Source organism: Gobio gobio (genome assembly GCF_949357685.1).
Source record: "Gobio gobio genome assembly, chromosome: 4".
Lineage (NCBI taxonomy): Eukaryota > Metazoa > Chordata > Actinopteri > Cypriniformes > Gobionidae > Gobio > Gobio gobio.
Window position 1 is genome coordinate 42,449,385 of NC_137100.1, and position 11,892 is coordinate 42,461,276.

General features: G+C 36.3%; 1 protein-coding gene across 2 annotated transcripts; it reads right to left on the reverse strand.

Annotated features, from left to right (window-relative positions):
• Window positions 1–146: 146 nt before the first annotated feature.
• ftr83 (finTRIM family, member 83) lies at window positions 147–7,117 on the reverse strand. 2 transcript variants are annotated; one of them, XM_079814217.1, is made up of 8 exons: window positions 6,153–6,798; window positions 5,274–5,369; window positions 4,756–4,989; window positions 4,249–4,408; window positions 3,971–4,027; window positions 2,811–2,876; window positions 1,664–1,753; window positions 147–1,108 (listed from the first exon to the last, which is right to left on the reverse strand). In XM_079814217.1, the coding sequence occupies exons 1-7, from the start codon at window positions 6,735–6,737 to the stop codon at window positions 1,695–1,697; spliced, it is 1,257 nt and encodes a 418-aa protein (XP_079670343.1). In that variant the 5' UTR covers window positions 6,738–6,798; the 3' UTR covers window positions 147–1,108; window positions 1,664–1,694. The 2 variants fall into 2 exon arrangements, with proteins under 2 accessions (XP_079670343.1, XP_079670342.1); XM_079814216.1 differs by lacking the exon at window positions 1,664–1,753 and having other exon boundaries at window positions 6,153–7,117.
• Window positions 7,118–11,892: the final 4,775 nt, after the last annotated feature.

Genomic DNA, 11,892 nt, shown 5'->3' on the forward strand with positions numbered 1-11,892 from the left:
AAGAGGTCACTCTTGCAATATTTCTGAGGTTACTTGTCATTAGGACCATGACATCTTTATAATAAACTAAAATGTTTCTGTTCTATGTATGCAGCATCTGTACACCGTTTTTCCAATATGTCAAATAAATAATTCAACAACGATTTAAACAAGACTTTTATTATGTTATCATTAATGCAGACAAAATGACCCACATAAATCACATTAAAGATTTACTGTAAAAAGAGCCAGATTAACCTTCACAATCATTAAACAGTACAATCAGTCAAATGTAAAAACAATCAGTTAAACAGTAAAATGGACAAAACATTACATTAAAGATTTTACTGAATTTTTTTACTGATTTTAATGAACTATAACATGTTTAAATATTTTTATAATTTCATATAACTTTTATTTTTGTAATTCATACTTTATATAATCATATTCTTTGATATGTTAAAGATTATACTTTCAGTATAAATGCACTAATTGTGATTTGTCAACTTTATCAGAAATTAATTCAAAAACACACAAGCAATTAAAAAAACAAAAGAAAAGAAAAAGAAATAATGCCCTCATATCCCATCCAGTTAAGCCATTTACACCTGACAAATAGTAATAGCAGACTCATACCACACCCAGAAGCCAGGATATACCGGCTCACTGAAAGAGGCTTTAAACTGATGAATAAGTGACATAGACTCAGACACATTGTAGAATGAAAGAGTGCCTCCTGCACAGTCCAGGAACACCCCGATACGGGAAGAGTAGGGTGCATTAATCTCAACCTGGTCTTTGTTGTGTCGGGCTGAGTAGCTGGAGTTGGAGCAGAAGAGACTCCAGGACTTGCGGTTGTAGCCAATACGAGCTGAGTCCCCATAACCTGTCCTCTTGATACCTTTAAAAGTGACACCAACGGAAGCGCCTTCTCCGCTCCACTCCACCTCCCAGTAGTAAGCACCTCCTGAGAGAACCTCTTTACACAGGACCTGAGGCAGGCAGTCAAATCTCTGGTTGCTGTCACTGTAAGACTGAGGGTCTCTCTTTAGTGCTGCTTTCCTGTTGTTTCGGGAGATGTAGAGCTGTCTGTAGGCTGTGTTGGAGTCGAGAGTTAGCTGGCAGGCATCTTCAAAATAAACAAGATAGATGAGAGATGATCAGGATGGGTGAATCGAAACTTGAATGTGAAAGTGTAAAGACAAAACAAAGTTTTGTTAAAATTATGAAGACACCCCCGTTCAAAATGAATCTCTGCCTACTTTGTATACAAGTATCTTGATCCATGTACATGTATGCTGCATTTTTGTTCTTTAAAAGCTACATTTTTGTTTGAGTCTGGATAAGTGATTTTGTATGCATTCAAAATACATTTGTGCATGGGTGAAGTTAAGACACACAAGACCAAAAGTTTTATAGGACTATAATGAATTGTAAAACGTAAAATAATGAGTTAAAAAACCACATCAATCATGTTAGCAGTATCTAGAATCAAAGTTTGTTTTAAAGAGAAACACAAAATGACAAGACGGACATCACTGTACGTTTATCTTAAGCTACTAGGCTAGGATTGCTGATCTTGGAACAGTTTTGCAAATTATGGTCTCCAAATATAGATTTGAGCAAAACTGATCCTTGGTCAGCATTTGTGATGTTAGGTGACGCATGTATGTGGACAAATCACCTGCCTAGTGGTTGAGTCTGCACATTGGCTCTCAGAGCTGGTTGGACATTTGGTGGTGGTTTCTGCCAGAGGTGCGTGAACGTCTCTGATCTAGAGGGCCGAGAGTGTCGATACACATTTAAGATACCCTATATCAAACCATGTAACTTTGCATAATAATTAGTTGTCTTCTGAATTACACTATAGTTCAAAAGGTTGGGGTTGGTAAGAATTACATTTTTTTTTTTTTAAATAAGTCTCTTATGCTCATGAAGGCTGCATTTATTTGATCAAAAATACAGCCAAAAATAACTCTTTTGAAATATTATTAAAATTGACCACAACTGTTGTTTTGGACTGTCTATTTTATTATATTTTAAAATGTAATTTATTCCTGATAGCAAAGCTGAATTTTCAGCATCATTACTCCAGTTTTCAGTGACACATGATCCTTCAGAAATCAGTCTGATATGATGATTTGCTGCCCAATATTTTTTTTTTATTACCATTATAAAGTTTAATTATTGCTATTAATATTATATTATATTATTATTAGCTTGAAAACAATTGTGCTGCTTTATTTTTTGATAAATAGCAAAAGAACAGCATTTGTTTTAAATATAAATCTTTTGTAACATTATAAATGTCTTTACTGTCACATTTGATCAGTTTAATGCATCCTTGATGTATGAAAGTATTAATTTTTTAAACATCGTAATGACCCCAAACTTTTGAACAGTGGTCAATGTAGAGTGTTTCTGTCCTCTAAAAGATCACAGCTGACTCTTCTTAGAAGAGAAGACGAAATGTCTAAAAGTTTGAAGGATGGCAGTTATCGTGAATCACCCATACACCCACTCACTGAGCAGACTAAGCCTGTTCTTAGAATATGGTTGGACACAAACTTAGTATGTAAGGAATGATGTTAGACTACTCCCACTAGAGTTTGACTCCCATTTAACAGGACAGAAGCCAGCAGGTTTTCTTAGCACTTTATGCAAGGTACTAAATGTATAAAAATTGACATAATATTTTGATTAATCATCATCAGAGGTGAGAATTCTGCTGACCTTGAACTTTACATCCTGTTCATGTTATCGCTACGACAATGTCCTCTGGTCTTGGGCATACACGTAAAAAGGAAATTCTTGTATGAAAATAAACTTACACTGGAGGAACTCGTCCCTTGTCCGGGGAGTGTTGCTGGGGCTCTTGTACATGTCAACATCATCAGCTAGAGACACAATAAAGAGAGTCAGAATAATGTCAAACATCTAATCGTTTAATTAATCTGATCATTTACAGCAAACATATTATGTTACTGGAAAAAAAGGAGGGACCTTTAGGTACTTTCTGGATAGGTACTTTCACATTAAAGGTGAGAATACAATGACAAAGAGGTTACACTTTATTTCGATTGTTCACTAGACATTCTAACTATAAGTTACTTTAACTATATGTCAACTACCAAACATTAGAGCTTTAGTAGACTGTCAATGCTTAACATCTGCAAACACTTTATTTTGATGGTTCCCGAACAAACATTCTACTGACTAGAAGTACAACTGTGCAAGTACACATCAACTTATTCTACTTACCCGAACCCTAACACCTCACCCTAACATAACAGTCTACTAACAGTATAATACAGTCTATTAATATTAAATTAAGAGATGAGAGTTAGTTGACATGTAGTTGCAAAGTTACTTAGAATATCTAAAGTAGACTATTGAAATAAAGAACTAAGTTTGAGGTCTAAGATTAAAATAATAATAATAATAATATTACCTTTATTCAGCAAGGATGCTTTTAATCGATCAACAGTGACAGTAAAGACTTTTACATTGTGACAAAATAGTTCTATTTCGAATAAATGCTGTTTTTTTTTTTTTTTACTTTCTACTTATCAAAGAATCCTGGGAAAAAAATGGAGAAAGTTAGAATGATTTCTGAGGGATCATGTGACACTGAAGACCGGAGTAATGATGCTGAATAATTATAATAAATTAAATTTTAAAATATATTAATATCGAATAAAATTTCCTAAAATGACTGTTTTTATTATATTGTTGATCAAATAAATGCCAGTACCTTCAAATACATTAAAAATCCCCAGACTTTTGAACAGTAGTGTATGATCGACTAAATGGGAAATTAAAACATCCATGATGTGTGTGCATTTCATAGAAGAGATCAGCTAGTAAATATGTATTTTAATGTGATGTCGGTCTTAAAATCATTGCTTAGCAACCAGTCAGCAATTTCTTGGAGCCCAAAACGGACTTTTGACAACAGGACAGCTAAAATTTCCCATTTTCATTAACTTACACTTCATAGACTTTTTCTTCTTACGGTCCTCTAGCTGGCAGAATGGCATCTTGTTCACTGGAAGAGAATTGAGAGTTATGAAGGAAGTCAGTTTAAAGATTAAGAAGAACCATAATGAACTGATTTGTTTAATCATTCTCATGGAACAAAAATGGACTTCATAAAGCATTTCAAAATGGGTATGAGACAGCTAATAAAGCAAGGATGTCTCTGAAATGTTTTAGGTACTAATACATTGGATTACATTAGACAAAAAATCCTTTCAGACTGGACCATACCTGTCTTTGCCACCTTGACCAGCTCTTCATTGCTGAACTCATTTAGATGTTGTTTCATCTCAGAGACGGTCTTAGTAACAGCGCCGAAGGAGAAGTAAGGGTTCACAGTAACAGAGGGCAGCTCCTCGGCATCAGTCTGGGCAATCAGCATATGGTAACTCTGCAACGACAAACAGAAGAAATCTTAGTCTTATTTTTCCTTACACTAAATTGCCCATGGCTGTGTTTCTCAAAAGCATTGAGATCATTAGTGTCAATGGTTCTACGATCTACTTAGGCTTACGATGCATTTGAGCACACTTATTTTCTCACATACTGATGGCTGTAGTAGAAACAAAGAATATTTTGCACAGTATTTCAATTTATCATCTGTGAAATAGTAGAAAAACATTTTTTACTTGTATAAGCAATAGATCCTGTGTGAAGTAACACTAACATCTCTCCACGTATTGCGCTGCTTTAGTTTTGCGAATGTTTATTGTGTTCGGCAGACTGCGCCTCAGTCACCTGGATGAAATGGATGTGGTCCTCAGTGCGAGAGAGCTGTGTCAGCTCATCGTCTCTCCTCTTCAGGTCAGCAATTTCATGCCCCAGGCGCTCCATGTGGCCCTCAGCAGTGTTAAGTGCAGCCTTCTTATTGGTCGAGATGAGTTTGACCATTTCCTGTTGCATTCTTTCAATGGAACGAAGCATGTCACCGAACAGCTTTTCACTCTCCTGCAAGGCCCGTTGTGCCGAACTCTGAAGGAACAATTGTAATCAGTATTCCATTTCTAATTCTAGTTCATTTTCTTTCTTGGAAATTCATAACCTATTGTATTTTACGCACACTTCTATTTACAAAACATTCCTAGTTATTTCTGAGTAAGAACTCGTCACACCAGAGCAAAGTAGACCAATAAATATTTCTGCAACATATTCTTGCTTACCAGAGATATAATATTGATCTTATTACCTTACATTTTTATTTATAATTTATTGATTACAATTATTATTACACATTTCCGTTCAATCTCCAGACAAACCTTAAGTGCATCCACTGCTTGTTTTAACTCTTCCATTTGCTTCACTCTGTCATGGATCTTCTCCTGGATTTCAGCTTGGGTGGCGCCCAACCGTTGCTATAGACATTTTAAAACAACAAATTCATGACAATGAGGTGTAAAGACAAAGGAATGTTGGAAGTACAGCATCCTACCACACCTCAGCCACTTCCACATGACAATATAATCACTTTTGGATACTCTATTTAACTCTTTGTGTACTCAATATGAAACATTCTAGCCATCTTAAAGCATATTAATTAAATGAAAACCACTTATATCATTAATATGTGAACTGATGGTTTGTTTACTAAAATATTGCTCTATTCTTTAGCATTTACACCCAACTTTGCGAATAATGTCTGTGTAGAAGAATTGTTTTCTTTACTCTTAACAACGTAACCCTTCCTCACTAGAACACTATAAAAAGGTTGTAAATAAAACAAAGATTACAGGAGTATGTTTTACATGAAAATACTATTTCAGTCTTTCTCATTTATTTTATTCAGTGTCTTACTTGCCTATTCTTTATTATTTGTGAAATTTAACAATTTCTGAGTGAAAAATCTTTCTACACCATTTTTTTTAGTGTAGGCCTACTACTACTACTATGTTTGTTTTCAGGGGTTGGCTAATCTTATACTCAATCTAGCATATTCAAACTTTTTTTTTTTTTTTTGCATGAATAGGTGCATTGTTGCATACAGGAGGTGAAAGGTCGAACAGCCTTTCATAATGTTACTTCTGCTGGTGATTATCACCATTTAATCTGTTGTCATAACAGCTTCACCAGTCTAATATTTCCAAAGATAAAAATATGATCACACTTGCAGTTTTGTAATGCACATGATGGAATCTTACCTGCATTTCCGCCCTTTCCTGTTCAGCGGACACCATGTCATGGCCCTTGTGCTCTTTCACTGTGCACAACACACAGATACACATCTGGTCCGTCCGGCAATAAAGCTCCAGACCTTTCTGGTGCTGAGGGCAGATCTGACGATCCAGGTGTCCGATCTCATCGACCAACTTGTGCCGTTTGAAAGTAGATGATTCGTAATGGGGCTTCAAGTGCTTCTCGCAGTAGGAAGCAAGACACATCAGACAAGACTTGACAGCTTTGAGCTTCTTGCCGATGCAAATGTCACATCCCACATCTTGGGGTCCGGCGTAGTTGTAGTCGGGGGCCGGAGGAGCCGGTGGGAAAGAGTCTGAATCCCTGTTTCTCAGGGATGACGACGAATTGCGTGAGGACTGAAAGCGGCGTGGATTAGGCCTCTTGTTGTAGGCGACCCTGCACTGGGGACACAGGTATTGTCCAGTGTGGTCTGCATGGTCCCAGTAGGTCTTGATACACACGGAGCAGAAAATGTGACCGCATGGGATGGAAACGGGCTCCCTGAGATCTTCCTTGCAGAGGTAACAGAGCTCCTGGTCAAGCGACATGGTTAAATCCCCACAGATCTCAGAAGAAGAAATGTGCGTTTGAGTGCGAGACAGGAAAAGTGAGTCTAAAGTGCCACCACAGCAAGTTATATAGAGTAAACAGGGAGGGAGGCTAAACTGGTTATGCAGAAACCAGAAAATGAATGGGGGAGTGGCTGTGGCACAGGTGAAGAGAGCGATTGACAGAAAGAAGAAACATGTATCATCAGATGTCAATGTAAATGATAACAGTGAAGAAGAGAAACATGAATGAAATGTATGATCTCAGGGCATAAGATTGTTGAAAATTTGCTCTTGCATCACACACACTTGCATTTCTTGCACATGCATTTCTTTTATCAAGTTTGTCTTGTGACCACTGCTTTTCGATCTCATCGGTTGAGTGTTTATGGGCAGTTTTTGGAGCCTCATGCTGGCAGACACCTCAACGTTGGGTATACTGCGGAGGAGCTGCCTGATGGATGAGTGCTTAGAGACCAAGCATACAGTGACCTTTGGCACATGCCATCAAAGCTGGAGGGTAATTTATCTGAAGGGAGGATAGTTTGGGGTTTTTTTCCTCCCTGAAAGATTTTTGAGTGAGAAGAAAGTATGTTTTTTATTTAAAGTCCTTTAACCACCAGACATTTGAGTTGTGTGTATCTTAGTAGGTGAAAGCTGGGATAGATAGCATTAGGAGAGTCACTATCAGTTTAACCATTTAGAACTTAGTTACATTCCATCCTCCTGAAGTGAGTCTCAGTGAATGGATATAAAAGGACAAAAAACATTTCTGAGATATAAAAATCAACATTTCACTTCTGTGCAATAATTTGATTTGCAATCTTTCAGGTTAATGCTTGTTAAAACACTGAACATGTATCATCTCAGTAATTACAGATAATTGATATAAAGCATCTACTTAAAACTTTTACATAAATGTAAAATATATATATAATTTATTGATTTTTTTTCTGTGAAGGTATACAGAAACACACTGTCTGTTATACACTGTAAACCCTAATGCTCAACATAATTAATTGGTTTGAGTAGGTAAACTTAAATTAAACATATTAGTTCAATTAACTTTTATGAGTATATAGAACATTATTTTTCTTTTGAGTTCACAAAACTGACAAACTTTAAGTAATCTGGATTGTTTCATTCATTTCAACTTACTCCTTTTAATTTAGACAAACTTAAATGTAACTGAAACTGGGCTGGGATCTCTATTTCCCAGCATGCTTTGCCATGAGACTTGAAAGGGAGAGTAAATGCTTAAATTAAGTGTTATATAATGTTTTTTGTACAAGATTAATGTTAAGTTGGAGAGTTAGTGTTTAATGTTTAGCTATGCTAATTTAGAAGAGTTTGTTATGTTGGTTTTTTTTGGGGTGTTACCATCATGACAAGTGGAGCATTAGCTTAATTTGAGTTGAGTTAGCTTACTTAAATATTTCAAGGGCAATTAAAATGCACAAGTACAAAATAAAAATCTGCTAGTTACTCAAACTTTGAATTTCTTAACTTAAAAATGTTGATGTAACTTTTGCCAACTTATTCGGGTTTACAGTTCATATAATTGTAAAGACCATGTTTTATGTATTTCTTCAATCGTTTATTCACAGTTTTAGATTTTTTAAAATACAGTACAGTGGAGTTGAGGGAAGGGGTTGATCTAAAAATAATTCTGAACAAGAAATAAATTAATGTAGAAAATTTTAACTCTGTATGGGGAAGCTTGTATGACCAGCTTTCTTATATTAAATTTACACAGAAAATGTGTATTTTAAAATAACTGCAGAAGTGCAGATTAATTTGGGAAAATGTTATCAAAGTTCGATAAACACACACAACACACACACAGTTACAGATGTTAAAGCAAAGAGTGTTACACAACCATCCTAAGCCTGGCAGTGAAACCCAACTGACATTTCAAATGTATTTAATAGCCTACTGCAAAAAAGTACACAACATATCATACATTTTTAAATGTACAGTAACAGCTATAACTGAAGCAGCAGCTGCTGTTTCTTCCAGCAATGGCAAATCCATTTTCCTATGAAAAGGCGTTTATTCCTGCTCAAAGAAGATGGAAATAAGTGTTTGTTTTAGATTAGCCTCTCTCATCTCTCTAGAGCATACATCCTCTGTACAGCACAGTCCACAAAGCACCAGGAATCTCTGTTGCAAAACAGGAAGTGGAAGTGAGTTTTCCGTGGCTCACATTCAGTGTGATGAAAAGCTAATGTGAACATTTCTACTGGGATTGCAAATCCACCCCTATATTTCTCACAAGATCTGATTCCTTTCTTTCATTTTACCAATGGCAATTGTTTTTTTAAACATTATTTTATGATTTTTTAATTTAATTTGAAGTTTTTATTTTAATAGAAACCTACATAATTAGATAATATCCAAAACCAAGAATGAAAACTGACATGGGAAAGAGCAAAGATGTATGTCCATCTCAAACTAAACTCAAGATTCCTCTTACTTAAGACGGTTACCGACTTGTAAGTTCAACAGCGAGAGCAAAAATGTTGCCAGGAATGCACTCTGACCTGATAAGTGTGATAACAGCATGTCAAGAGAGGCCTGCAAAGGTGAAAGTTTCCACTGTTCGAGAGAATAGCCAGACTTCAGCAGGACATGTGGTCTGACAGTGTCGGAGAGTCTGCAGCCAATCTAATGACGTGTATCTGACTCCGGATCATTGTCTAGTCTGTGGTCATAGTTCTAATGGACTTCAGCTTAAAAAAGTTGATCAAATTTGACCTTTATATGACAGAGAAAATTTGCAGTCTTAAAATAAAACTTTAATTAATAGTTATGATGGGTCACTTTGAGAATAGCGTTTCAAATACTTCGATATAAAAAAAGAGCTTTTATTTATATTTACATTTGTTAAAATCCTCTAAAAACCCCAAAAGGCTTTTCTAATAGTACATTTATAAAATATTTGTAAAATAGCCAACAAAACCCTTGACCTAAATGGTGTGCAGTGTGGTCAGTGTGCACTACTGCATGTAGAGTATTTTTAGATGGCGGATCTTGTCTTTCCTGATCGCTCTGTAACTGAAACTGCCTGTCATGCCACAGTGACACGTTTGTAAAGAAATGTGTAGATGTGAGTGTAACGCAATAATAGAGTGGCATATTTTCATGTCTCTCATATTTGTTCAGCTGCAAAAGCTGCATGTTCAGAATACATTTCACAAACCTTTAGTACATCAGCATAGTGATAAGATTTTTACAGGAAGCAAAAGAAGAAAAGCAATATTTGGGCTTCAGACATTATTTCAGTTATCGTGTGCTAATATATAATCCCGTAACCAGACATTCTTCACAGTCAAGCAAAGGAAAAGTTTTCACTGTCTACAGTGAACTCACACGAGGCTAAATAATATTTTTTACGATTGCTTTCAATGCACAGGATTCACTTGTGAAGCTCCATGCATGCTTTCTTTTGAATGGTGGTATTCTTTTGTGGTTTTTGAGAATTTCGTTCTGCACAGCCTGTTCAATTTTACCTGGCAATACGCCAGATGAGCAGCCAAACAAACAGACACACACACACAGTACACTCAGCCCTTCAGCCAAGACTCACAAAGGTGACCATTGTTCATGGAAACACTTGTAAATACCTTGTTTCCACGCACTTCATGCACTGACCAATCAGATTGACATAGGCAACCCCTTGGTTTTTACAATAACCACACACACCTATGCAAGCTCTTTTTTCTCTGTCACCCTCCATCGGGCACACTCCCCTTAATCAGGTAGTTTAATGAAACTTGTCCTTTGACCCTTAATATACACAAGGAAACACGAGACCTCTGGCAGGCTTACTCAAGTATGCAGCTCCTTCAGTAGAAAAAAGGTCCCTCATGAACCAACGTGAACTCAGTGGGGTCAGCATGAGGGTGTGGAGAACAATAAAGGTTGTGTTAAAGGAACTGATTTCTTTTGTATGGTTTACAACATTTCCTCTCTAAGAACTATGAAGACCATGAGAACAATATGAGGACCGACACTCCATGAATAGGCCCGTTCCTCCATTTTAAAATCATTACTTCATGCTGCTGTTGAAGATAACTGCAAAAACTGATGTCAAATGTGCAATTAGAGGCCTAAACTAGCATGCTAGCCGAGTTAATGAGTAATCGCAGCCTATACCTTGTACTGTAACTTCTGGAATCTGATCAAAACAGGGAAAAGGGGAAGAGAAACTGGCTTATCAGAGTGCAGACCATATAAGGAGAGAGGTGAAACTATTTATGAAGTGATGCAAGATTTGTGTTTGGGGCAGAGCTGATGGCAGGACCTTGTGTAACCAATCAGCATGTAATAGGTGTTGGTTTCTGTCACTGTGGTGTCACCTGGGCTCTGGCTGGACCAATGGCTTTTGGTCTTCATCTAAAGCAAAAATAGGTAAATAGTTTAAAATAAAATCAACCACAATGCATGCATTTTCCTCTCAACCATAAATCTGATTTCCCCCAAACAACTTAAAACGCATTTAGGAAAAAGAGACAGAAAAGGCTTCTTTGGAAAAAGCTAATAAAAACAAGTTGGTTGCATAATGTCCTGTACATCACCAACATTGCAGGTGGTGACAAAAGTCACATGGAAGATCACATTCTACAAAAACTTGGCCTAAGTTCATTCATGCCCTGCCCCTTACAGACTCACAGGATATTTAGATTCAAAACATGTGAAACTAACTCATCCTAAAGCATAAAGAACTGAGACTCTTGAGGTGAAAAGCACTTGAGACCAGGGTGCAAATTACTACGGGGTATTGGGGAGGGAGGGAACAAACAAAAACAATTTTAAGATACAATTTTCAGAATCACTAAAATGGGTCATCCTTTTTTCTGAACATTGTTGTGCATAAGGTGACAGTTGACCAAAAAAAGTAAAACATAAAAGATATTTTGAAAAATGTATTTTTCTTTACACAAACAATGGAAGTTGATGGTCACCGAAAACTGTTACCATTGGTTACTAACATTAATTTGACTAACAATCAAATATTATCTTCTATGTTCCACAGAAGAATGAATAGCTGCGTATCTAGTACCCTTGAAATTGCGCAAATTGAAATTGCGAATTGAAAATACGGCAAATGAAAACATTAACATTTTTGCAAAAACTCCCATATATCACAAAA

What these genes read in the sequence shown, in the direction of transcription:
- ftr83 (XM_079814216.1), bottom strand. Translation starts at nt 6,737, where the DNA reads ATGTCGCTTGACCAGGAGCTCTGTTACCTCTGCAAGGAAGATCTCAGG. An exon ending in GGTCAAGGTGGCAAAGACAG is followed by an intron (nt 4,028 to 4,248) that starts GTATGGTCCAGT and finishes ATTCTCTTCCAG; the next exon opens with TGAACAAGATGCCATTCTGC. An exon ending in AAGGGACGAGTTCCTCCAGT is followed by an intron (nt 1,109 to 2,810) that starts GTAAGTTTATTT and finishes TTTATTTTGAAG; the next exon opens with ATGCCTGCCAGCTAACTCTC.